Source organism: Moschus berezovskii, chromosome 1, assembly GCF_049115385.1.
Source record: "Moschus berezovskii isolate FMDL1 chromosome 1, NW_MosBer_1.0, whole genome shotgun sequence".
Lineage (NCBI taxonomy): Eukaryota > Metazoa > Chordata > Mammalia > Artiodactyla > Moschidae > Moschus > Moschus berezovskii.
In genome coordinates this window covers 3,618,739-3,645,588 of record NC_142460.1, presented here as the reverse complement: position 1 = coordinate 3,645,588, position 26,850 = coordinate 3,618,739, and the positions used below count along the sequence as shown (strand labels likewise).

Below are 26,850 nucleotides of genomic sequence, written 5' to 3'. Positions count from 1 at the left end.
GCTGGGCTACGGGCTACTGCACCGTTGGGGGTGAAAGGCGGGGCTCTGAGCAGAGGGATCCACGGCACCCAGCCACACGAGGGAGGAAAGGGTGCCCCGGGGCTCGCGGCGTGGGCCCTGCAGGGGCTGCAGGCACATGGCAGGGGGGCAGATCCCAGGGAAAGGCCGCCAGGGAACGACCTGGCCTGCCTGCTGACTAATGCAGGACCCTGGGCCTCAGTGTCACCTCCGTGAGGAGGGACTGTGAGTGGCTGGAGGGGAAGGGGTAACCCCTTCAGCCTGGGGACCTCCATGTGTGGGGGATGTCTGCTCTGCTGCTACCTTGGCTCTGCCCACTGCCCAATACACCAGGGCCAGAACCCTCCCTTCAGCCTTAGGAAACTTGGAGACCACAGATCTGTGTCCCCGTAGGTCTACAGTCGAGACTCCTTAGCTATCCTCATTTCTAAAGTGGATTTGTCTCCACTAATCAAACTGTGAAATAGCTGAGTGTCCCCACTTTACCAAGTTTTCAGAAAATGCTTTACATCGGTATCATGGTCTGTTTACTGCATACTTCCTGCAGAGCCTTGGGTCAGCACCTCACCCTCCAGGCAACATTCAGGCTCCAGTATAAGACTACAGACAAGGGGCGGTCACAGGCAGGGGAGCTGAAGGACGGGGACAGCGCGCTGTGTGTGCAGGGGACTCGGCTGACGGAACTCGGCCTGACTGCGGAGGACAGAGCTGAGCACCTCCCCCCAGTCAAGGTGGGCATGGAGTCCAGGTCCGAGGGACAGGCCACCTCCCGCAGGATGTGGAACGGCCACAGGAGACCAGTGATGAGGACTGGAAGGAGGTCAGGGAGGAAAGGGCAGAATCGGGCAGTCAGTGTGGGGAGGGGACTCTCGGAACAAAGGGATGCGAGGTGATGCTACCGGTGGGGACGGGTCAGGAGGGGCCGGGTGCTGGGCCTTTCGGGAGCGCCAGCAGGCGTCTCTGTGCCCACGTCTGTGGGGGGCACGGGTGGCGGCTGGCACAGAGGGAGGGCTTCGGCCAAGCAGCAGATACAGGGTTCTGACTGCAGAGCACCTCTTGGTGGACAGAAGGCGGGGGAAGGCCAGGCGGGGGGACCATGCCGGATGACTGGCCCGGGGCCGGGCCCCAGGGGTTCCACACAAAGCCCAGGAGAGGACCAGGAGGAGCCTCGCTCATCGGAGCGGTGGGCAGAGCTGCCAGGTGATGGAGGACAAGCCCCCCTCGCTGGGGTCATGCCGCCCGCCCACCCGCAGGAGCAGAGGTCCTGAGCCAGCTAGTGCATGGTGATGTAAGACGGCAGTGTGTAAACACATCACCTTCACACACTCACGTGTTCCGTCTTAACTGACCAGTACGGAAGCCACCGACCACTCAGGGTTACTGACACGGAAATAAAAACCTCACTGGTCATATCTGAGCAACCAGCCTTGTGCGCCAGCACTGTGTCCGAGGGCGGGGAGGGCGCTCCGTCTCTGCAGAGCTCTGGACGGGTCAGGCAGCAGGGCAGGGGTAAGAAGGACCCAGAAAGGAGGGGATGGTCTCGTTCAGAGGGCCACAGTGGTGCCAAATAAACCTACTCCCCGCCAGGCGGACACCCCTCAGCAACCCCACGCAGTCTCCCTAAGCTCGGGGTGTGTACCCACAAACCAGCAGAGGGCGGCCAGGCACCCAAGAACTGGCACAGGCCAGCCAGGTGGGCACCCAGGCACCCACAAGCCAGCACAGGGCGGCCCAAGCACCCACAACCCAGCAAGGATGGCCAGGCCAGCAACGTGCCTCCGCCTCCTGTGTAATTAGAATCACCTCCTCTGGGGGCGGACAGCAGGGCCCTGGGGCCATCTGTTATGTAAATGTTCCAGCCACGGAGGAGAAAGTGGGTCAGCGAGTGCCAGGGGTGCTCCAGGCTGCGGGCTGTCAACCGCCATCCATCACACGCGCCAGTGAGTGCCAGCCTGCCTCACGTGCCAGGAGCGGGGGTTCCAGGCCTCGCCTCCATGGACTGCCACAGACGGGAGCAGCCCCGGGAGCCAATAAGGCCACCGGGGGCACCCTCGACCCTGAACAGCCAGCCCTGAGCCACAGGGAAGGCAGGACTCTCTATCCTCGGGCTGCCCCGCCAGGCTCAGGACGGCTCCCACCTGAGGCCGCCCCACTTGCCAGACTTGCTCCCGCCCCTGTGGCTGCCAGGGGTGCTTGGCAAGCAGCAGCAGCCGCACCCCTAGGGGCCCAGCCAAACGCCTGGGTCATCAGAGAGCCCTCCCTGTGCTGGGCGCTCAGAAACTGGTAGATCCTGGCAAGGACCCCTCCTTCCATCCTCCCCACGCTGGGGATTAAATGCGTTTTATTCCATTTGATGAGAGGAAGAGGAGAAGCAGATATGGCCCCCATCAGGCCTGGCAGGGCCCTCTTCTCGCCCCCTCCCCCGGGAAGCCTGTCCAGCAGTGGTCTAAATGCTGCTTTGTGCTGACACCATCCACGATGCCTGAGTCCAGGTCTCACCCTGTACCCCCGCCCAGGGCACCTGATTTCTGACTGACACCCTCATCCTGGCTGTCATCTTCAAGTTCTGCGTGGGCCTGAGATCGGGCACATGGAGGCAGGGCTCCATTTGCTCTTCTTTTCTAGTGTCCTTGCGTGTGTGCTCAGTTGCCCAGTCGTGTCTGACTCTGCAACCACATGGGTGGCAGCCCACCAGGCTCCTCCGTCAATGGGATTTTCCAGGCAAGAACACTGGAGTGGGTTGCCATTTCCTACTCCAGGGCATCTTCCTGGCCCAGGGATCGAACCCATGTCTCCTGCAGTTCCTGCATTGGCAGGTGGATTCTTCACCACTTAGCCACCTGGGAAGCCCTTTCTAGTATCTTTAGAAAGAAGGTAATGGCATGGACTTAAAGCCTTACTTATTGCCTAAATGTTTAGTTCCATAAACTGCTCTCTACGTGTGGCTTTAGCTGTCTCCCACAAATTTTTATATTTGTGCTTTTTGTCCACCCATGGGAACATACTTTCAAATTTCTCTTATGATTTCTTTTTATGATTCATGGGATATTTTGAAATGCGTTACTGAATTTTCAAATATTTGGAGATTCTCTAGATGGTGTTCTATTGATCTTGAATTTAATTCCGTCATGGTTGGAGAGTATATCTTGTAATACTTGAGATATCCTAAGTTTATCGAGGACTTGCTTATGGACCAGAATCTGGTCTATCTCTGGTCTGTGCGCCTGGGTGGGCCGTTCCACATAAAGCCAGAATGACTGCAACGCTCAGGGATCTTGACCAGGGTGGAGTGTTCCACAGACTCGACCAGAGCAAGGATGGCTGCGATGCTCTTCTGTCCATCGCTGAGCAGGGATCTTGGCATCTCTGACTGTGAGCGTGGATTCGTCTGTTTCTCCTGCAGTTCTAGCTTTTTTTTGCTTCGTGTATTTTAGGCTCCATCATTAGCATCGTAACCTTTAGTACTGTTATGTTCTGTGGATGAAGTGACCCCTGGATCATGACGAGAGAGCCTCCTTTATCTCTGGTAATATTCTTGACTCCAAAATGTACTGTTATTAACCTAGACACCTGACCTTAATAATCACTAGTGTTAGCACGGAGTCTCTTCTTCCGTCTCTTATTTTTCATTTGTGTCTTTACATTCAAAGTGTGATTTGTGGGCAGCATATAGTTGGTCCTTATTTTTTATTTTTTTGACGATGTGCCTTTTAACTGGGGGTGTTGAGACCGTTTGCGTGACTGTTGTCTCTCACCCCACCGTCTGTCCTCTGTTCCCGGGTCCACTTTCCTTCTGCCACGTTTTGGATTAATGGCAAACCCATTATGATTCCACCTCATCTCCTTTGTTCTCTTACCAGTCACCACTCTGGGTCTTCTCATCCAGGGGGCGGCTTCAGGGCTTGCCCACAGACGCCGGACCTGACCCAGTCCCTGGGCTGCGGCCTCGCCTCCAGACAGGCGCAGGACGACCCCACAGCGCGGTGCCTGCCTCTTTCGGCCTCTGCACTGTGACTGCCACACGTCCATGTTATAGATCCCACAGTACTTTGTTTTTAAGTGCAAGCAGTCAACTCCCTTTTAAAGGGATTTGGATACTAATAAAAGTGTCTCTCACACTCACCCGTGTGGCCATGCTATCATTTTCCTTCTGCCGTATAAGAATCCCCCGTGTATCTGGTCGGGCAGGTCTGCCGGGGATGTGTTCTCAGCTCTGGAGCGTCTGGACAGCTTTACAGCGCCATCTCTGGAAGCCTGTCTCATCTGGCGCAGTATCCCAGGTGAACAGGGTTCCCTGCCACCCCTCCTGCACTCTGTCCGAGGGAAGGGGTCTGTTGCGGTCTCCCCTTTGTCCTTTGAAAAGAAAGCCCTCCTCTCAAGCATATTTAAAGGCGCTTCTCTTCGTCACTGGTTTTGATTATGATGTGCTTTGTGTTTTGGGTTCTTGGGGCTTCACTGAGCTTCTTGAGTCTGTGGTCTTAGAATTTCCATCAAATTGGGAAAACTGCAGCTGTGTTTTGCAAGCATATTATCTGCCCTGCCCGGTGCAGGCCCCCGGCAGGCATGCCAGGCCGCGCTCTCCCCTGGTCCCTAGGCTCACCTCCGAGGCTCTGCTCCTGCCTCAGACTCACTTGCCTGCCGCCCTACACACCCCCAGAACATTCAGCGCACGTGTCATCTCGGCGCTGCCGTGTCACCTCCAGAAACGCAGCCTGGGTGCTCTTCCCTGACCCCCATGTCTCCATCAGACACACTCGACTTCCCGAACACAGGCTGCAGTTGAAAGGACAGCATCAGTGCCCATGCCTGGGTTGTGTAACCGTCGTCCTTTCTGGGTCGAGGGCTGGGGAGGGAAGGTCACCCTGACGCCATATGACGGTGACGAGAGCTCTGGCCATGTGGTCACGGGGTGAGTACCCAGAGGCACCCAGTCACTTCCGGGGGCAGCACAGCCCACACCCCACCAGCCAGGGTAAAGGAGACCCCAGTGCTGCCTTGGACGAGCCTGAGGCCTGACCCTGTCTCCAAACCATGTGGCTCCTCCCAGCCCCAGATGTGGACCCTCAGCATGGCCAGGGCACCTCCTCGGCTCAGGCCCAACTGTAAGGAAATTGTCCAAAGCAACCCCCACCCAGTGCTCAGGAGACACAAATCCACTTTGACTGCTTTGCTTTGCTCCTCTGCTCGGGGACATGTGTCACCTTGCCACCTGACGCAAAGCCTGCGGCCAGAGTTAAGGAAAGGGTGACCCCAGGGGCAAGGCTGGCTGATGATGGGAACCCACTGCATGCCCCCCCCAACCAGATCTCACGTTTGCTCCGGCCCCTCCTGTGAGGAAAGCCTGTGGCGCCCAGCACAATGCCCAGCACAGTGCCCAGCACCCCTGTCAGTGTCGCCCAGCACGGGGCAGGGACACTCCATGTCTGTGGTGTCTGAGGGAGGGCTCGGGCTGCCCCGCTGTGGGCCCTGCTCCCAGGTCGCTGGGGTGCTCCGTCCGCCTGTGATAGCTCCCCTGGTCTTTCTTGATGCCAGGCTGGGAGAACTTGGGGGGAGGGTGGTGTAGGTGTCCTGGGACTGCGATCCCATGCCCACAGGACATCTCATGCACTCATGTGTCCTTCCCTTGAGGACGCCGGGGCCACAGCTGGGTGTGTGCCCAGGGCCAAGGAGCACATCCAGCAGCCCTTTCCAAGTCCTGCGCTGGCACTGCGGGGGGAGACAGACTGGGGAGCAGAGGGGGGGGGGTCCCCAGCGCTGAATGCCTCCCAGAGCAGGGTCTGGGGGCTGGGGGAGAGGCTGAGGGGACCCTGGGTGGGCAGATGCAGCCCCACTTTCGCCCATGGCTGGTCCAGGCTGCTGAGTCTGTCTGAGAGAAAGGCCACCTGAGGCTGAGGAGCCCGCTGAGCCCGGCACATCCCCACACTCAGGACTGGGCAGGGCAGGGCAGAGGGCAGAGTCCTGAGGGTTTCCAAGCAGACCCCAGGCTTTTGTGTGACTGGACTCCTCTCCCGTCACAGGACACACACGGGGAGCGGGGGCTGTCTGTGCTGCTATCCCTGGGTGGCGGGGGGCTTGCAGCTGATCAGTACACTCCTCTCTCCCCTCTGCTGGCCCCGGCTGCCCTGTGGAGTTTTCCAGCCTGTACTCGCCCACCCCGACTGCTCCATGTCCAAGGAGGAAGCAGGCCAGAGAGGTGCATTCAGGAAGTGAGCACGTAAGGGCCATTCAACACTGGAACTTCGTCATCATTGCAATACTGTTCTGTCCACATGTATAAAATGCATTCACTTACATTTCACTTAAAACTCTGGTGGATTTCAGAAGTCAGCGTCAGGGAGTGGGTGGCTCTGGGTGAACGACTGAAGCTGGATTTAGGAAGCCAGCAGGAGGGTGAAGTTACACGTGATGCCACACAGCTGGTCACCGCAGAGGATGATCCTGTCGCTGAGCAGCCACCCCCAATGGGAAGGCACCCAGGAAAGCCTGCTGATGGCCCCTCCAGGGACACCTGCCTGGCGGAGCCACAAGGCCCACCCCACTGTGGCCTCTCCCTGCTGGGAGTATGTCACACCTCTGAGTATGACAGAGGACATGGCGTCAGAGACCAGTGCCCAGACCAGTGCCAGCTGCTCTCGCCCCTGCTCTTTCCTCCAGGAATGCATACATGCAAGATGCAGGTTGAAATTCTCCTTGTTGGAAACTGGTAATTAATAACTTTGTTAATTCAACACATGTTCCCTGGCCATGACTAAGCTCCAGGCATTGTGCTGTCCTAAATAGAGGAATAAACGGAGGAAGGGCCTGGCAGGAAACGCTTATCGAGACACAGGAGCCAGAGGAACTGGAGGAGGGCTGGGCCCACAGAGCAGGGCTCACCAGGGAAATCCCCTCCCCCAGTGTGGGGCCCCCTGAGAGGCAGTCCCCGATCAGTACGAGATCCCAGGCAGCAACTGGGGGCTGGGCGCACTCCTGGGGAAGCACTGAGAAGGCCTGTTGACTGGAATGCCCCCAAGGCAGCGGCTACACAGGACGTCCCATCCCAGGAAGGGGATGGAGCTATGAGGTTCACGTCTGGGAAAGGAGATCCCCCCACCGGCACCCCAGGGCTCCCTGCTGGCCCAGGGCTCACCTGGCCTCCTATGGCGACAGAGCATTTGTGGTGACAGAACAAGGAGGCTTCGACCCTGAGCGTGGTGTGTGTACCGCCCCTCGGGGCCTGACTCAAGAAACTCAGGTGGTTCCCGATGCTGCAGTTACGGTTCTCCAGACTCCTCTCCAGCAAAGCCATGTTCGGGAACCACTGGTCCTAATTCCCACCCAACTCTTCCCTCCTTCCATCTGCCAGGAATTCTGGGAGACTGCCAGCAATAGGAACCAACTAGCCACAGAACCCAGGGCCTGCTCTTCTTCTTTGTGAAAGAAATCACCAGGGGCAGTGAGTTGGCAGTCAGGTGACGGGTGGTGGGTGAGGAAATGGAGGCAGTGTCTCTTTCCATGAGCAGAACCTATTAGTTATACACATATAATGCAATACCTAGGCAACCACTGAAGAGCTGCAAAGGGGATACTCAAGAACACTATCAATAAATCAAAATGGAATCATTAAAAATGTTGTTACTCACAGGAAGGCAGGAGATAAGGAAACAGAGAAACAAGCAGGGAGAACAGAAAACCAAAAATGAAATAGCCAACTTAAGTTCTAACCTCTCAATAATTACATTAAATGTAAATAGTCTAAGTTTACCAATAAAGAAAACAGAATGGCAGAGTGGACTAAGAAAAATGACTCAATCATATGCTGTCGACAAAAAATTCATTCACTTCAGTTACAAAGATGAAAGCAGACTGCAAATAAACTCACGGGAAAAGGTGTGTTGTACAACCTAATCAAAGGAAAGTAGGAGTGGCTATATTAGCATCAGATAAAACTGGCTTCAGAGCCATGAAAATTATCAAAGATGGAGACAGGCACTACATAATGATGAGTCAGCCCATGAAGAAGCAATAGCAAACAGTCCTAACAGCGTATGAATCAAACACTAGGACAGTAAAGTATGTGAAGCGCAAACTGACAGAACTGAAAGGAAAAACACAGAAATTCACAGTTACAGCTGAAGATGTCAGCACCATCTCAACAACTCAAAGAACAGCGAGGTGAAAAAAAAAAAAAAGAACAGCTAGGTGGAAAATCAGGGACCAGCAGAACACACAGAACATATACCAGTGCAGACCACACCCTTGGCCATAAAACAAACCTCAGCAAATTAGAAGAATCGAAATCATATGGTGTGCTCTCAGATCACAAAGGAATCCAACTAGAAATCAATCACAGAAATAACAGAAAGATCTCCAAGCATATGAAAACTAAAACAACACCCATTTAAGTGATCCTTGGATCAAAGAGGCAGTCTCAAGGATTATAAAAACATGTCGACCTGAATGTATCATGTCTCTGTGTGTGTGTGTGTGTGTGTGTGTGTGTGAGTCACTCAGTTGTGTCTGACTCTTTGCAAACCTGTGGACTGTAGGCCACCAGGCTCCTCTGTCCATGGAATTCTCCAGGCAAGAATACCGGAGTGGATAGCCAGCCATTCCCTTCTCCAGGGGATCTTCCTGACCTAGGGACTGATCCCAGGTCTCCTGCATTACAGGCGGATTCTTTACTATCTGGACTATCATGTATGCCTGAATAAACTACATATACCTGAAAAAATATACCAAAATTTGTAAAACAGAAAGCAGTGCCTAGAGGGAAATTTATGGCACAAAATACATTTCAGAAAAAAATAAAAAGTCTTAATAATCTAAGCTCTCATTTTAAGAATCTAGAATAAGAACAAAATAAATCCAAGTAAACAGAAGGAAGGAAATAATACAGAAATAATTAAAATTGGAAACAGGAAAACTAAAGAAAATCAATAAAATAAAGAGCTGATTCTTTTAAAAGGTTAATAAAATTGACAGACTTCTAGGATGACTGAGAAAAAAAGAAGACAAGACGAAACACCATTGTAAGGAGTGAAACAGAAGCTGTAGCTAAGAGCCTCGCGTACATCAAAGGGCTAACAAAGGAGCGCTAAGAACAAGGCCACACGAACAAACCGACTCACAGTAACTGGCTTGCTCTTTGAGAAAGACAGACTGGCACAACTCACCTAACATGAAATAGATAATCTGAATAGCCCTACCCAGCAGCTGAGGAAATTGGCTTCATAATCTTGAAAGTCTCCTGAAAGAAATCTCCAAATTCAGAGCATTTCACTGGAGAGTCTACCAACGGTTTCAAGAAGAGTTAATACCAGTTCTACAAAATCTACTTCAGAAAACAGAAGAGAAGAGAAACATTTCCCAATCCACTTAATGAAGCTAGCATGAGCCTGGTACAAAAATCAGTACAAAAGATGGTACAAGGGACAGTACAAAAGGAGAAAACTGCCCTCAAATATACTGGTGTAAAAATCTTATAAAGACAGTGGTAAACAGAATTCACCAATACACAGAAAGAAATATACACTACCATTCTTCCAGTGACTCAAGGCTGGCACAGTATTCAAAAACCAACTTATGAAATCAATCATATCAACAGACTAGAGAAGAAATATCACTTGATCATATGCAGAAAGGCACTTGACAAAATTCAACACCCACTCATGATAAAAACGCTCAGTAAAAAATACAGGAATAGAAGGGAACTTCCTCAACTCAATACACAGCATCTCCAAAGACCAGTGTCCAATATCACACTTGGGGTTGAATCCTTTCACTTAGAACAGGGCATGGATGTCTCCTCTCCTCTCCTCTCCCTACTGTGGCTTACACAGTCCAATGGGTTCAGCCAGTGCCGCAAGGCAGGAAAGGTGATGAGAGGAACATGATTGGGAGGAAAAAAATAAAGCCGTGGCATTATTCTGATGCCTGGTGGTGCAGACAGTAAAGAATCAACCTGCAAATGCAGGAAACCTGGGTTCAATCCCTGGGTCGGGAAGATCCCTTGAAGAAGGGAATGGCAACCCACTTCAGTATTCTTGCCTGGAGAATTCCATGGACAGAGGAGCCTGGAGGGCTATAGTCCATTGTGTTGCAAAATGAATCAGACACGACTAAGCAAATAGCACACACACACACACACACACACACACACTTAGGTGTTAATCTAGCAAAACACATGTAGGACTTATATGCTAAGAACTACAAAATGCTGATGAAAGAAATTAAAGATCTAAATACATGGAGAGACAGAATGTGTTTACAGATCACAAGACTCATCACAGTAAAGATGTCAGTTCTCTCTGAGCTGACATATGACTTTAACATAATTCCTATTAAAACTCCAGCAAGAGTTTCATAGATACAGACAAGCCACTATAAAATTTGTATGGAAAGGCAAAGGAGCTAGAATAGTTAAAACAATTCTGACAAAGGAAAATAAAGTAAGAGGAGTCAGTTTCCTCAACAGCTGCCATGATCAAGGCTGTGGTATCGGCAGAGGGAATCAACGGAGCAGGTACAGAGCACAGAATCCAGAAACAGGCCCACACGGATGTGCCCGGCTGATGTCTAATGAAGATGTGAATGCAGTTCAATGGAGGAAAGACAGCTCTTCAACATGCAGGGCTGGAGCACCTGAACACTGGAGGCAAAAATGGACTCTGACCTAGAAGTCATCCCTTGCATAAAAATCAACTCAAAATAGAAAATAGATTTAAATGAAAAATATAAAGCTATAAAAGTTCTAGAAAAAAAAGAAAAAACCCTTGGGGTCCAGGGTAAGGCAGAATTCTTAGACTTGACACTAGCAGCGTGATATATGAAAAGGAAGCCTGATAAATGAGATGTGTCAAAACTAAACATCTTTGCTTTGCCAAATAATATGTTAGGAGGATGAAGAGAAAAGCCATAGATGGGGACAGAATATTTGCAAGCTGCATATCTGACACGAAACTAGTTTAAAGCATATGCAGGGATCAGACTCGACAGTGGAAAACAAGCAGTCCAATTAGAAAATGGGCAAAAGACATGGACGTTTCACCAAAGAGGATCTTAGGCAAACAAGCTTGTGAAAAGATGTTCGTGTCATTAGCCACCAGGGAGATGCAAATTACTGCCCAGGAGGAACCACCATTTCCCCCATCACCACGGCTAAAAAACGGCAGTGGCCACACCAGCCCCGCCGGTGAGGGTGTAGAGCCACCGGCAGGCCACACAGGTGCTGCGGGGAGTAGCCTGGTCACCTGGAACAGTAAACATGCATCTACCATTTGAGCTGGGATTCAGCACAGAGCAGTGAAGACCAACGGAGAAGGCAATGGCAACCCACTCCAGTGCTCCTGCCTGGAAAATCCCATGGGCAGAGGAACCTGGTAGGCTGCAGTCCATGCGGTCGCTAAGAGTCGGACACGACTGAGCGACTTCACTTTCACGCATTGGAAAAGGAAATGGCAACCCACTCCAGTGTCCTTGCCTGGAGAATCCAAGGGATGGGGGAGCCTGGTGGGCTGCCGTCTATGGGGCTGCACAGAGTTGGACATGACTGAAGCAACTTAGCAGCAGCAGCAGCAGCAGTGAAGACCAATGTCCTCACGAAAGCCTGAATGTGAATTCACTGTATTAGTAATTGCCCAAAGCAGGACCCAGCACCTAATCCAGTGGTTGGTGCGACAGTCATGGGGCATCCCTGCAGCGGACTGAGACCGCACACAGAACCTGCTCCTCCCTGAGGTGGCACCAACTGCCCCATGAGCTCAGCAACCCGGGACGGAGGCTGGGAGAATTATGCTGCATGAAAAAGGCCAGTCCCCAAGGTCACACACTGTGCAATTCCACTGACTCAACATGGTTGAAATGATAAAATTAGAGAAATGAGCAGATCACGGCCTGCCTTGATCCCTGCTCTGCCATCCTTCCTTAGCCTCAGGGTCTCCCTTCCTGCGACAGGCCCACTCCAGCCAGCCCGGCCAGGGCCCTCCCCCAAGGGTGCTCCCTACAGGCCCTCACTTGCACCCCTGACTGCCAGCACCTGCCTCCCATGCCTCGGCCCCCACAGCCCCAGCCTGCTGGTGGAGGACACGCTTCTCTCTGCCATTCAACACGGAACCCCCCATTCCCAGCTCCAGTCCAGGCTGCCGTGAGCAGGAGCCCACGCAGTGCTCACTCAAAGGCGATGATACAGACAGTGGATGCTGAGTCCAGCCCATTTCTAGGCCTCACAGGACGTTCTGGAACAGAACTTGGCGATTTCTGAACTCTGAACTGGTGCATGTGGGCAGCCACGATGGTGTTTCCTTCCCTCCCGTCTGGAGCTTCCTGGGGACACAGGGGGCATGACGAGGCCCTGCCTCCAGGCAGAGTCAGGACAGGACAGGAGACTCTGCTGAAGCAGCCAGAGAGGGACCTGTCCCCTCCTCCCTCCCAGGCTCTAGTTGGTTTGCAAGCCCCCCAGTTCCCAGGAGAGGGTGGAGGAAGCACTCCTGAAGGAGCCAACAGAAGGCTGCAGAAAAGTTCAGGAAGCAGAGCCACCCCAGGTCCCCGGCCCAAGGGGAGCACTGCCCCCCTCCACATTCTCCCTTCCTCTGAGTGGCTCCAATGTGGAAAGCCGAGTTTGTTCTCAGTTTCATGAGTTTCTGGTCTTGCTTTTATCATTTCCTCCCTCCTGTTTGCCTCTTCTTTCCTTAGTGTCTTAAGGTAAAAGCTTGAATAACTATCTGCAAACATTTCCCATGTTAGCATTTCATGCTGAGGTTTCTCGAGGCACTGACTCCCTTGATTCCTAAGAATTTAGAGATGTGTGTATATTGTATACATTATCTCCCAAGTATTTCCTACACTCTTCTGCTTCCTCCTCTTTGACCAGCACATCATTTACAGCAGTGTGCTTTGATCTTCAAGTATTTGGGAAATTTTGTACCTTTGGTTATTGATTTCTAGTTCAACTGCAGTCTGGTCAGAACATATATTTCTTGTGATTTCAACTGTTTTAAATTTGTTGGGCTTTTATTTTCATACATAGCACAGGCTACCTTGGGAACACCTTGTATGCCCACGACCGTGTCCCTTGGTGGCCGAGTATATGGTCCTGCGAGGCCACTTGCCCTGTCAGTCGCTGAGAGGGGACCTGGATCTCCAACTACAACTGTGACTGTGCCCCAGCTTGTCCTACCAGGTTTTGTTCTGTGTTTTGAGGCTCTGTCAAGCAGTGCATGTACATTTGGGGCGGACGTGAGGCTCTGTCAAGCAGGGTATGTACATTTGGGCCGGACATGTCTTCCTAGAGAACTGACCGTTTTATATTCATGCAACATCCCTCTAATCCTGGCTGCCACCTCGTCGGGAAGCCTACTTCATCTCACATTAGTGCAGCCACCGCAGGCTGGTCTTGATCATTGCTCACATGACACGTCTTTTCAGCCAACATGCCAGGAGCTTTATCTATTCCATGTTGGTGTCTTGCTGGCCATGTATGGACTGATCGTGCTTTTCCCTCCACTCTGACCATCTCTTACTTTTAACTGATCTGTTCCCAGAATTTACGTTTTATGTTTAGGTGTAGTAACTGTCAACTCTCATGTCTGTGTACGTGTATTACATGTGTGTGTTGCATACTTCTGAAATAATTTTAGATCCATGAGTAGCTTCAAAAATAATAGAGTTTCCGTGACCCATTCACCCAGCTTCTGTTTGATGAAACTGCAGTATGTTATCAAAACCAGTAATGGACATTGGTCAGACATTAGTAACTGAACAGCACCTTTGTTGGTGTGTGGTTCTCTGAAATTTTATCACACATACAGATTTCCCTAACTGCCCACATGAGCAGGAGAGAGTCCAGTGGGCAGTTTGCAACCACTTACTCTCACTCCCAGCCCTGTGAAAGCCCAGTCTGCTCTACATTGCTACACCTTTATCATCTCAAGAACATGGAAATCCAACCAGACAAAGGCACTCAGCATAACGATGCTGCTTCAGGTAACAGAGGCCCGTCAGTCGCAGCTACTGGGTGGCACCCACTGCACAATCCACACGACTGTGTGTCCAGCTCCCCAAGGAAGGACATCCAGGTGGACTCCAGCTTAGGTAGATTACAAATAAAGCAGCACATGCTTGTTGTTATATGAACACAAGGTTGCATTTTTCTGTGATAAATACCCAGGGCTGTGATTACTGAATGGTACATTAAGTGTACGTTTAACCTCGGTCCGGAGAATTCCATGGACTGTATAGTCCATGGGATCGCAAAGAGTCGGACACGACGGAGTGACTTTCACTTCACTTTTCACTTTGTAGGAAACCCTGGAGAATCCCAGGGACAGGGGAGCCTGGTGGGCTTCCGTCTATGGGGTCACACAGAGTCGGACACGACTGAAGTGACTCAGCAGCAACAGCAGCAGCAAACCGTTTGCCCGAGCAACTGGACCGTTTTCCACTCCCACCCCGCCTGCACTGAGGGTGAGACAGATCTGGTTCTGGGAGACCGTGCCAGCACTTGGGGGTGTCAGCATGTTGCTTCAGCCATCTGTGATGGAAATCACGGTGGTGATTTCTTCTCATGGCTGACTCTGTTTTCTCCTAAACACCCACCCAGGTGCATACCTCTCACCTCTTCATCCTGCTGGGAGAAGTGTGTGCGCAGGTCTGCTGTCCGTCCTCCAGCTGGACTGTCCTGTTTTCCTTCTGTGGAGGCTAAAAGAGCTGCTCCGACCGCCAAAGACACTGCCCTTTATTGGATGCGATCGTCTCTGAAGCTATGCTCTGTCTTTTCATATCTTAACAGGATCTTCCAGGCAGCAAATACTTCTAACTGTGATGAAGCACAAGTTCTCAATTTTATCTTTTATGACTTTTAACACTTTTATCTTTTATGAATGAGCACTTTTCTCTTATATTTTCTCCTAAATAGGTTATAGTTTTAGATTTTACATTTAGAGATTTGATCCATTTTGAGTTAATTTTATGTAAGATGTGAAATTTGCCAAGGTTTTTTTTGCTTTGTTTTATCATTGCCCATTTGCTTCTACACCACTTTTTGAAAAGACCGTCCTTTCTGTAATATACTGCTTTATTATCTTTGTCAAAATCAGTTGTCCACATGTGTGTGGTGTATTCCAGGCCGTATCCTGTTTATGTAAATGCCGACCTACCCACCAGCACCACCACGTCTGGATAAGTGTAGCGTTATGGCGACTTAAAATTACTCCAATTTCAATCTTTTTCAAAACTTTCTTGGTTCCATGAGTTCCTTTGTGTTTTCACATAAATTTAAAAATCATCTTGCATGCATCTACACACGTTCCCGCTGGGTATCTGATGGGAGAGGCATTACACCCTCAGATCCCCTGGGAGGCCCGAGCACCGCAGCGTTGAGAGTCCCTGCTGTGAACGTGGAGGGCTCTGCAGCAGGTCTTTGATTTTTCTCATCAGTATTTTCTAGTTTTCAGCATATAAATCAAATCCTGTGCATATTTTTTAAGACACATAGCAAGTATCTAACTTTTTGGAGTTCTTATAAATGGTGCATCTTGAACTCTGGTTTCTGATTGTTCACTGGTGGTATATAGGATGGAACTGACTTCTGTATGTAGGTCCTGCACTCTTAACAAGTGAACGTGCTCATTACCATTAGTTTCCAGAGTTTTTTTTTTTTTTGTAGCATAATGGAATTTACAAGGTAGACAACAGTGTTACAAACAGGGACTGGTTTGTTTCTTCCTTTCAGATCTGTATGCCTTTTCTTTCCTCTTCCATGTTGAATGGGCTAGAACTTGTGTCCTCTGTTCACAGGCGTGGTGAGAGCAGACATCCTGTCTTGGTGATTTTAGGGGAAGCACAAGTCTTTCACCATCAACTCTGATGTGAGTTGGTATTGATAGTCGTTTCTTACTCTAGCACTCCAGAACCCAAACCTCTTCAGATCTTGTATGTTGACTCAATAGGCAAAATCTGTTTATAACCAGTACTATATAGTGAAATTCTGAAGAAACAACTTTTCCAGTTCTTCTTTTTTAGAAGAATATTTGAAGCAAAAGAATCCTAGCGCCGTCAATGCCGTCCTCTGGTGACATGTAGCAGCGACAGCAGAAGCAGCAGCCAGTGCACACCATCCTCAGGCGTCCACTGGTTCCGATGCCCCATCCTAACACGGGGCCAGTCCAGCCCTGTCTCACGAATGAGCCCCATGAAACTGGGCGGCCAGTTTCGATATACCTCCAGACCACCAGACCGGGGCACTACTGACGCTCGTCAGACGCAAACCGACGAGGGCGTCCGTTTCAGATATGAGGGGAAGAGATCGAGTCGGAAAGTGGGGGGTGACTCCCGAGTCCTGAGGCATGCTCTGGGGGCAGAGGGTCAGAGATTTGGGTGTTAAAGCAGAGGCCATTCATGGCAGCCCGCGGTCCCCAATAGGGGAATTCCCACCCAGAGACGGAGCTGCCGGAGTCCTGCCTGCCAGGCGCCATCTGAGGCCTGCATGGCTGCCATAAGCGCTCGGTGGCTCTGCTGGTCCAGTGAGCTGTGCTCTGTCTCGGGCTGTGCCCGGGGCCTCAGATGTACTTGGGAGACCGTGGAGGGACCTGGGGTGGGGGGCGCAGGCCTGATTTATCCTGTTTAACAGCTCGCTGCCCCGTCAAGCTGCTCAAGGCCTGGACAGCACAGACCCACAGAGCTTCTTGGCTGCTCTCTGTCCCTGGAGGCTCACAGCGCAGAGCTCATCCTTGAGGCTGCAGAGGAGGGAGGTTTCTGCAGGAAAATGTTCTTTCTGGTCTCGGTTAACGTTAGGAAGATGTTCAGGCCGATACAACCTGACTGCACACAGTCTGCCAGCTCATCACTCAAGTGTCCAGAGAGACAAAGGTGCCCGCATGCTGGGCTGCATGCTCACCGCCGTCCCTGCTCTAGAGGCCATGGAGCAGGGTCTCTCCTTTTCCAGGAAGGTGTGGACCTCACCCACAATGCCCACACTCCTGTCCCACATCTGGGGAAGTGCCCAGGGTCCAGGGTGTCACCTACATCCGGTCGCATGGCTCACACACGTTCCGATCATGTCAGACACTGTATCTAGGTCAGTAACATCTTTGCGGTGATGCAAAGAGAGCAGATTCCCTGAGCCCTGCCTCTGGTCCTGTGGTGAGGCCTGCATGTAGACTTGACTCTCCTGAGGCCGTGGCTGCAGGAGCCCGGCATCTCCATGCACCTGGCACTGCACACAGCAGGTGCTTGGTCTGTCCCCACACTTTACCTGCCCCCTGACCCTCTGGCCACAGCTGGAGGCCGACCACAGCAGGGTCTGTGGTCTAACACTCAGTGTCCAGCTGGGGCCTGCGCTGGGGATGCAGAACCAGGGGGCAGCCACAACCCTCGAGGGGTCAGTCAAGAGAGAAACGGCCTGCAGGCTGGACAGCTGGCTGTCCCAAAGGCTGAGTCCATGTTTGGTCCCCATCCCGGCCCTCGGCTGTCCGTTCCAGTCAGCCAGAGAGCAGAAAGGACCTTTTCTGGGAGGACGAGCAGGAAGGTTGTCATGGGCTCTGGGCCAGGAGATGTGAGGGTCGAGAGGCTGGGGCAGATTCCCATGCTTCTTTTGCACTGGGGGGCCTGGGTGGTCTTGGCGGCCTCCCTCCTATCCGTGCCCTGGACAGGGCTGTCTGAGACCCCAGAACCAGGGGTGGGCAGGCCGAGCTGGGGGAAGTGGCCGACAAGGGCAGGAGCATGCAGAGCCCAGGCCACGCACCTGCTGGACGTGGTGCTCTGCAGGCCCGGCCCACCCTCAGTGTGAGTTTTCTGATGTCCTGTGACCTGGCTCAGTGCATCAGATGGAGGCCGGTGGGAGAGGACTGGGCAGGGGACAGAGCCATGCTTACTGACCCATCGTCCAGCAACAGGTCCCTGCACATGTGTGTGTGGGTGTCCACCCAGAACCTCATGAGAGTTGGGCGCAGAGCACAGCACCTAGAGGGGCAGCCAAGGTGGAGCCCCTGGAGCCTCAGAGGGGTGCACAGCCACGGTCCTCTAGGCCGCCGGGCCCTGGCCCATGCCCAGTCATGCCGTGGGCTGGCCACATGTGCACTGCAAGCCAGCAGTTCCAGCCTCTGCTCAGCTAGAGACTCTGAGTCAAAGAAGAGCAAACCGCTTGCAACACTAGACGACTACAGATCACGATGCTGCACCTCGACGAGGTCCTCTCCTGGGACAGATGGGGACTCACTGTGGGGACTCACCGTGGACACTCACTGTGGGACTCGGGACACAGGACCCACACATCAAACAATCAAACAAACACTAACCAGCAATACCCAAAGCTGATACAGCGTTTACCATGTGCCAGGCACAGTCTTTCCACAGCCCCGCCTGGAGGGGCCCCTCCCTCCATTTCACAGACCGGCTAGGAGGGCGGGGTTGGGGGCAGGGGGCCAGGATGAGCTGGGCAGTGAAGAACTGGGACTCAGCCCCCAGGCAGGTGCCGGGAGGCGCTGGCAGCACGGGGACAGGAGACGTCCTCAGGACGTTGGGGGCATCTACCCAAACAAGGAAAGCCCTGGTCTTGAGCTTGTGCTCTGGGGCACCGAGCTCTTAATTCCAGCCTTCGTGACAACGCAGGGACACTGATAGTCATTTATATCAAGAGAAATGTGGGGATCGGGGAATAATTTTAGATAAATGTAACAAAAGAAAGGATGCAGCTCTGTTAGCGTGAAAAGCAAAAGAGGCCAGGATCAGCTGAACTCTTGAGATTTTTAACGAGAAATGACACCCAACAGTTATGAAGGAAAAGGCTGGGTGCAGGGCAGGCTGGTTGACTTCACAAGGTGAGACCAAGGCATGGCCTCATTCCTGAGAGGAACAGCCTCCTCCACTTGGGAACCAGGGGCGAGAGCCCTTGACCCCTCCCCAGGGCTGCTCTCTGGGCAGAAGGTGGGCTGCTTCTCCACGCTCCAAGAAGGCGTGTCCTGGGGGGCCTGCTTCCCCACTAGTCACACAAGGAGGTCAGTCTCCCTGGTCTGCAGGATTGCCCCACCCAGGATCCCGTCAGGACCCTGGGGAGCAGGCGGGGAGGGTGCGAGCAAACCTTGCTTCCTCGGAGCAGGGAGCCTGCAGGCCCTGCTGAGAGGAGGGGGTCCCCGGGGGAGAAGGGAGGAAGCAGAAATGTGAGGACTCAGCCCCCACCCACCCCCTGCCCTGGGAGCTGGGCCCTCTCCTGGGTGAGGGAGCCTTAGGTGCTAACTGGGATTCCCCAATTGAAAGGGTGGCTTCTGTTTCCTAGAAAGACCCAGGGTCACCCAGGCTCCAGATGAGAGCCGTGCATGGACAGAATCGCCAACTGTGAGTCCCTGCCCCCAACACTGATGCCCCCGCTGAGATTAATCCCCTGACTTTAATCCTCGGATGCCCGTTAATCCCGCATCTCTGCACAGCCTGCATGGTCCTTTCCCTGCAACAGCCGGCTTGTTCTCCTCTGAGCTCAGCGGGGGACGCAGTGGCAGCCGCGTGCACTGGGAGGGGGGCTCTGTTCCTGCCTCCCAAACACAAAGGCAGATCTGTAAAGCCAAGTCCGCACATGGCACAGGCAATCCAAGAGACCCCGCATGGGGTCCATGTCAGGCTCCGCTCTGCCGGGAGTAAGTGGGTCACACGACCTTCGGGAGACAAAGCCCCTGAGCAGCAGGACCTGAGGCTGAACAGCAGGGAGGGGGGCACCCACGGTGCTGCCCGAGCAGACCCCACTCCCATTTTCCCGGGGGCTGACAGGACGCGGCCCCCCAGTTTGGGCACCGCTCACCCGTTTCCTCAGCTCCAGGCTGGGTCCATGAGTCTGGGGGCTGCACTCGGGGGGCGGGCAGGGAATGAGGACAGGGCGATGCTCTCTCTGGGCCCAGGCAGTCAGCTGGCCGGGCTGCTGGAGGCAGCCCCAGGGACACGGCCAGGAGACAGGGCCTGGCCCACTCCTTCCCCACCAGCCTGGCTCAGGCGGAGAGACCCCAACCCCAGGACATCGCCCACAGGCCCCAGGATGCCGCCCCGGAGGCTGTGTGGTGTTTAAACCTCAAAAAGTGGAAGAAACATGTTTCTCAGTCACCAGAACCCGATTGTAAGAACAGTGAATCCTTTTAAAACCATGTACAAAGAACCAAATCAAAAGTCAGACTGCAGGGCAGGGCACTACCCCTGCTGAGGTGCGAGCGTGGCAGGGTGGCTGCGGGCGGCCCCTCGTGTGGGGACACAGGACTGGGGGCTGGGAAAGCCCTCCCTCAGAGCAGCACTGAGCCCCACCCCGGGGGTCGCTGTGTGGGTACCCTGAGCAGTCCCCAGGGACATACAGGACCTTCTCCATTCATCTCTCAGACAGCACATGCCCTCCTGGCTTGAGGTTAAAAGCAGGGTGGTTTAGAGGCTATAAAACACGCAAACCTCAAATCACAGCTGGATTTCAGACCCACCAACCTGGGAGAAATAGAAACCCACTCCAATATTCTTGCCTGGAGAATCCCATGGACAGAGGAGCCTGGCAGGCTACAGTCCAGGGGGTCACAAGTGTTGGACACGACTTGGCGACTAAACCACCACCACCAACCCAGACAAGGAACAGCTCTGCCTCAGGGCTCAGCCCCAGCGCCCAGCGAGCACTGTGGGGGTGCCCCCGTCCCCAAGGACCCTGCGGGGGTCTGAGCACTGACTAGGCAGGTCAGTGCTGTGTGGTTCCTCCTGCTGAATAGGCCTCCAGGCCATGAGCACGGCCACAGGAGGTCGACCCTGCCGTCCCTGGGCAGTGGCCTCCTGCTTGGTGTGAGGACTGTGCTTGTCCACACGGGGACGCGGCCCTGCCAGGCTGCCCTCCTGACCCACCCGCTCCTGGAACATTGCTCAGCGTGCGCCACCCTGGTCCCTGACACCTGCAAGCTCGTGGAAACTGGGCCCTGGGCTGTTTCTGAGCTGCAGCTACAGCCTGGCCACCAGGCTTGCTGGCTGAACCCCTCAGCGCTTTCTGGGCCGCATGCCCACAGAGGCCATCCATGGACAAGACCCTTCTAAGATGTCACACATCTCCTCTGCACCCTTCAGCCCATTGCCTCGGTGCAGAGACAGCAGCATTTGGTCTGGATACCTGGTGGATCCACGCCTGTTACTGAGCAGTGCGTCTGCTCCTGCTGACCAAAACACCACCTTTCCCACCTTTCCCTGCCTGCCCCTCCGCTCCCGTCACAGATCCGCATTCTGCCCAGCGGTGCGCATCTACACAGGCTTCTTTCCCTTTCTTCTCCTGCCTTCTGGATCATTCTGAACAATACCTCCAGTGTGCACCTTGGGGAGAGGGGAGCGAGCCCAGCCTCGGCCCTGCCCCTGGTCCCGTGGCCCTGGCTCCTGAGCGGGCTCCCAGGGTCCCCCTCTGCAGTCTTGGGCTCGGCCTGGGCAGCGGGCCGGCCGCCTTCCTCCACAGGGTCTCGTCTGGTTCTGTACTGTGGCAGCAGGGTCTATGCAGGAAGGGCACAGAGGAAGCAGATCCCATGTCACCCCAGGGTGAGAGGGACCCCGCTGCCAGGTCACACTCGGGAGCAGGACACACGCGGGGAGCAGGAGACACGCAGGGAGCAGGACACACGCAGAAGCAGGACACACACGGGAGGAGGACACACGCGGAAGTAGGATACATGCAGGAGCAGGACACATGCAGAAACAGGACACACATGGGAACAGGACACATGTGGGAACAGGACGCACGCGGGAGCAGGACGCACACAGGGAGCAGGATGCACACAGGGAATAGGACGCACACAGGAGTAGGACACACACAGGGAGTAGGACACACGCAGGAGCAGGACACAGGCAGGAGCAGGACACACATGGGAACAGGACACATGCAGGGAGCAGGACACACATGGGGAGCAGGACGCAAGCGGCAGCAGGATATACACGGGAACAGGACACACTCAGGGAACAGGACACACATGGGGAGCAGGATGCACACAGGGAGCAGGACGCACGCGGGAGCAAGACACACGCAGGGAGCAGGACACACATGGGAACAGGACACACACAGGGAGCACAGAGCAGGACACACGCAGGGAGGACACACTCAGTTAGCAGGACACACGTGGGAACAGGACACACATGGGGAGCAGGACACACGCGGGAGCAGGATACACATGGGAACAGGACACACTCAGGGAGCAGGACACACGCAGGGAGCAGGACACACATTGGAACAGGACACACACAGGGAGCACAGAACAGGACACACGCAGGGAGGACACACATGGGGAGCAGAACGCACACAGGGAGCAGGATGCACGCGGGAGCAGGACACACGCAGGGAGGACACACTTGGTGAGCAGGACACACATGGGAATAGGACACACTCAGGGAGCAGGACACACATGGGGAGCAGGACGCACATGGGGAGCAGGATGCACGCAGGGAGGACACACTCAGTGAGCAGGACACACGCGGGAGCAGGACGCATATGGGAACAGGACACACTCAGGGAGCAGGACACACATGGGGAGCAGGACACATGTGGGGAACATGACACACTCAGGCACAGGACACACTTGGGGAACATGACACACTCAGGTGCAGGACACACTCGGGGAACATGACACACTTGGGAGCAGGACACACTCGGGGAACATGACACACTCTGAAGCAGGACACACGCGGGAGCAGGACACACGGGAGCAGGACGCACGTGGGAGCAGGATGCACACGGGAGAAGGACTCACGCGGAAGCAGGACACACGCGGGAACAGGACACATGCAGGGAGCAGGACACACGCAGGGAGCAGGACACACTCGGGGAACATGACACACTTGGGGAACTGGACACATGCAGTGAGGTTCCTGTGGCTGGGCTCCGCATCTGACCCGCAGTGTCCTCAGCTGGGCTCACGAGCGCATTGGCTCAGCTGTGACCCACCTGGCCGTGGCTGCCAGCAATGCCAAGTCTGCCCCCAGCACCCTCAGCTCTCATACTGAGGGTATCCCCTGGAAGGCTCTGTGGATCACAGGCACAGCCTGGTGTTCCTCACTAAGGTGGTGAGGTGGGGGGAGATGAGACTCTGCCTTTCCGGGTTCTCGGGGGGTGTCCAGGGTCCAGGAACCTCCTGGAAAAGCACTGGCGGGCACCAGCCACTACAATAGTGTGGTCATGCTCTGAAGAAAGAGCTGGTCCTTCCTGTGGGACCGCCTGGCACACCAGCTTTGCCCCTGCCCGTCCTCAGACCCCGACCTCTGAAGCCCCCCTTGCCAGAGTGAAGATGGCTCTTCAGAGGCTCCACCCTGGGCGTGCGGGGCCCCAGAGCTTTCCGAGGCTGCCAGGCTAGCACACGCCTTCAAGGCTGCGCATTTCTGCGCCCCCTCCAATCGAGCAGGGGCCTCCCCGAGACCAGGACGCTGACGGGCAGCCCGGGGTGCATGCAGGTGACCCGACTCCTTAAGCGGCCCTTTCAGTCCCTGATGAGGCCAGACTGAAAGCAATGAGTGTCCGTCAGAGACCCGCACAGGGCAGCGTGAAGGACGAGGGTGAGGCGCTGGAGCACATGAGGGGCGCCAGGACAGAGATGGGTCCTTGGCTTAGGGGAGCTCCCTCTGAGATTGTGTGATTTCTGCAGAAACAATCTTCGCTTCCACTGGTAAACAAGGGACAGCCAATGTCCCTAACACCAGCCCCTGTGCAGGTTTTACCCCCAGGTTTCATTTCTCCTAGAGCCAATTATGGGATGCAACTCACACTCTCATTAACATGAACACAAATGAACTTGCTCCCCACATGATGACCCAGCCCCATTCTCCCAGTTGCTGGGAGGCAGATCGAGTGGGACAGGAAAAGGAGACAGTGTTGAAACTGCACTGAAATTCTGGGCACTCTCCCAGGCACAAAGGAAGTGTTAGAATCATTAACACACACAAGGAAGATGAAATTTCCTGCTCTGTCTTAATGAGACAGTAAAAAATTTATTTTCTTCAAGATTGCAAATGGATAAGAGCCCTTTAGAAAGAGTTCACAAGACTCATTGAAAGGCTGCAGCCGAAAGGGACTGGGTATCACCCTGGCCGCCTCACATTTCTACAAGGAGAGAAAGTCTTATTTTGTTACCAAGGGTGCAGCTATTGTTTTATATCTCACCATGGAGGAATTTAGCACTGAAAGTGTTCACATTCACTTCAGTGGACTTGACTATAGACTCGTTTCCTGGAAAGCCAGTTAAGATGAAAATTTTAAATATTTTATTTCTGAAAAGCAAAATCATTTTCTCCAGTAGAACACACTTAAATCAAATACCATACAAGCTGGTTTCTGGGAAAGCATTTCTGGAAGCATCTTTCCCCCAAATCCAAACAAGAACGTATAACTGTCTAACCATGCCAGTGGTCAGCCCATTACACAGACAACGGCAAACATTCTGTGCTCCACTCACTACCTGCAAAACACCTTCAGCAGACATCCTCAGCTAGGGGAATACGTCGATTCACTTACAGGACAGGTAAAAAATGACATTTTGTTACTTGTAAGCCACAGAACTCAAGCACGTTTCACACACACTTGCAATGTCCTGGACCTGCCCGCCCCCCGCTTCGTTACAAGGAGTTGTACTCACTGCCTCCCAGGGACAACAGGGGGTCGTTATTTCTCATTTAAGCATCAGGCTCCAGAAGTGCGTGTGCTCCACATGCCACACACACACGCACGGACTTCATTCTGATGCGTGCTCTGCACTCACGTGTGTGCCAGCAGCTCACCTGGTCACTACCGGCTGGGTGGACGCCTCCCAGCAAAGATGCTGGTCCACGGAGGGTGTGGATCCCTGGGCCCCGGGGACAATGACCAGCCTCTCGGGGCGGGGGTCATATTCCCATATGTGCCCCAGGAACATAGACAGCTGAAAAATGACCTACGAACTCCCTACATCACAGCTCACTAAGGTGGCATGTTAACAGTGACCCTGATGCTCAGAGAGGGGCCCTGCTGTCAGACCAGGGGGACATCCCAGACTCTCGGCGAGGACCCCGAGCTCCCGCTCCGTCAGCACCCTGCATGGCCCACTGGATGGCCCTGGATGCCGCTGTCTGGGCTCCGCGTGGCCTTGGCCAAGCCCACAGCCCCTTACCTCAGAACAAGGTCACCCTGTGTGGTCGGCAGGGCTGGATGGACGTGGCTCTGGGACAGATGGTCACTCTCCCCGTTTAGAGAAGATAAAAAGGCTAAAGGAGAAACATCAGAGTGGGGTTTTGTTCTAAACCAGAGGAGGCTACGGCTCCCATTGGTCTCAGGTTGGAGACCTCGTGACATGGGATCAGGCACATGTGACCTACTTTTTGCCCGCTCCCCTCGTTCTGCAGGAGGGTACGCCTGGCGGATGGGCTGTCATTCCAATGACTCCGTCCCCCAACAGGGGCCACCACACAGACTGCTGTGCCTGCAGGACATTGCGTGGCTGCTCACCCTGGAAAGGAGGGGGGCAGAGGCCTCAGGCCCCTGTCAATTGAAATGCAGTGCTGCAGACCCAAGCAGCCTCCTCTCAGCTGTGGCTGTGCTCAGGCTGGGCCCCTCCAGGACCGTCCGGAAGGTACGACCCGCGAATCCTCTCCTCTTCCCCGTTTCCTCCTCTGTGGTCAGGAGCTTCCAGATGCTGCCCCAGGAGTCAGTTGCACAGGAGCTGAGCCTCAACTGAGCCCCATGCTGCCGGAGAGGAGTGAGTCTGATGGTGGGCCTCTTACCTGGGCGGTGAGATGAATGGACTGACCCAGACCTTGAGACTACGTGGAGGATGCAGCTGGTCCCCCATCAGAGCGGGCACCTGCCACCACGCATGAGAAGTGACTGTTATTACCTCTGTCTCTCGACATCTCACCCCAAATCAGGTGCAGATAAATGAAAAGACCAAGCCCCTAACCAACTGGCTGCGGGGAAACTTCACCGGACTCACTGGCTGGGAGGATGGGCCTCGCTCTGCTGGGTGCTGTCAGGCCCCACGGGGAGAGCCCGCAGGTCATGGGGCCACCTCCTGAGAGAGCCCGCAGGGTGCTGGGGCACTGTGCAATGCCAGCAGAGGTGCACCCACAGGTGGCAGCATGCCAGTTTGCAATCAGCCTGACTGTTCGTTACAGGAAAAAATGCTAAATGTGTGTAATGCAAACCACTAGTAACATCATCCCCAGAAAGACCACCAGTGAGAGTGGGGTGTTCTGAAGTCGACCCACTCAGACATCTTTCCAGCAGGCATATATCATTATATATATATTTTTTTACCACTGAACATTTTTTTTTTATTTTACAATATTATATTGGTTGGTTTTGCCATACATTGACATGAATTCGCCCCAGGTGTATTATATTTTTAACAAAAATAGGACCAAGCCACCCATGATTGCTTTTCCCCAACTTAACATTATACATGAAATATTTTTCTATGTTGCTGTATGTAAATCTTCACAGTAGTGGTCAAATTTCCCATGGTATCAAACTGCAAGCATAAGATTGTATGCATTTAATTTTATGCATTTTCATGCATAAGGATATAGTCAGTTGCAAGGACCATACGCTCTGCATCCCTGAATCATTATCTTAAACAATGCTTTCATAGTAATCTTTGGGCAGACCTGTCTCTGTCATCTTTTATCAACTTGGAACATTTCTTTATAGAAGGAAGGTCAAAGGACACGTGCTTGAGGCTCTGGTGTGGGTGACAAACAGGCCTACCAGCAGCCCTCCCGAGATGAAGGGCCCTTCCCTGTGCTCCGGCCCACCCTGGGGAGCCTGTCAGCGGTGCCACTGAGCTCTGAGACCTGGGGATGCCAGTGCCAGAGGCTGGGCAGGGGTGGAGGAGACTAGGAGCCCTGTGCTGTGCCATT

The 26,850-nt window shown here is 53.7% G+C and overlaps 1 protein-coding gene across 4 annotated transcripts in view; it reads right to left on the bottom strand.

The window, feature by feature from the left end:
- The window catches only part of PCBP3 (poly(rC) binding protein 3), a 232,573-nt gene that overhangs the window by 26,798 nt on the left and 178,925 nt on the right, over positions 1-26,850 (bottom strand). For 2 of the 4 annotated variants that reach the window (XM_088834874.1, XM_088834876.1), the window contains exon 1: positions 6,590-6,765. The exons of 1 other annotated variant lie outside the window; for it this stretch is intronic. In XM_088834874.1, coding sequence (XP_088691000.1) covers positions 6,590-6,680 — 91 coding nt within the window. In that variant the 5' untranslated portion in view covers positions 6,681-6,765. Of the gene's footprint in view, positions 1-6,589; positions 6,766-25,106; positions 25,201-25,311; positions 25,443-25,716; positions 25,797-26,850 lie in introns of those variants that run through there. One more of the 4 variants, XM_088834881.1, reaches the window with a different exon arrangement.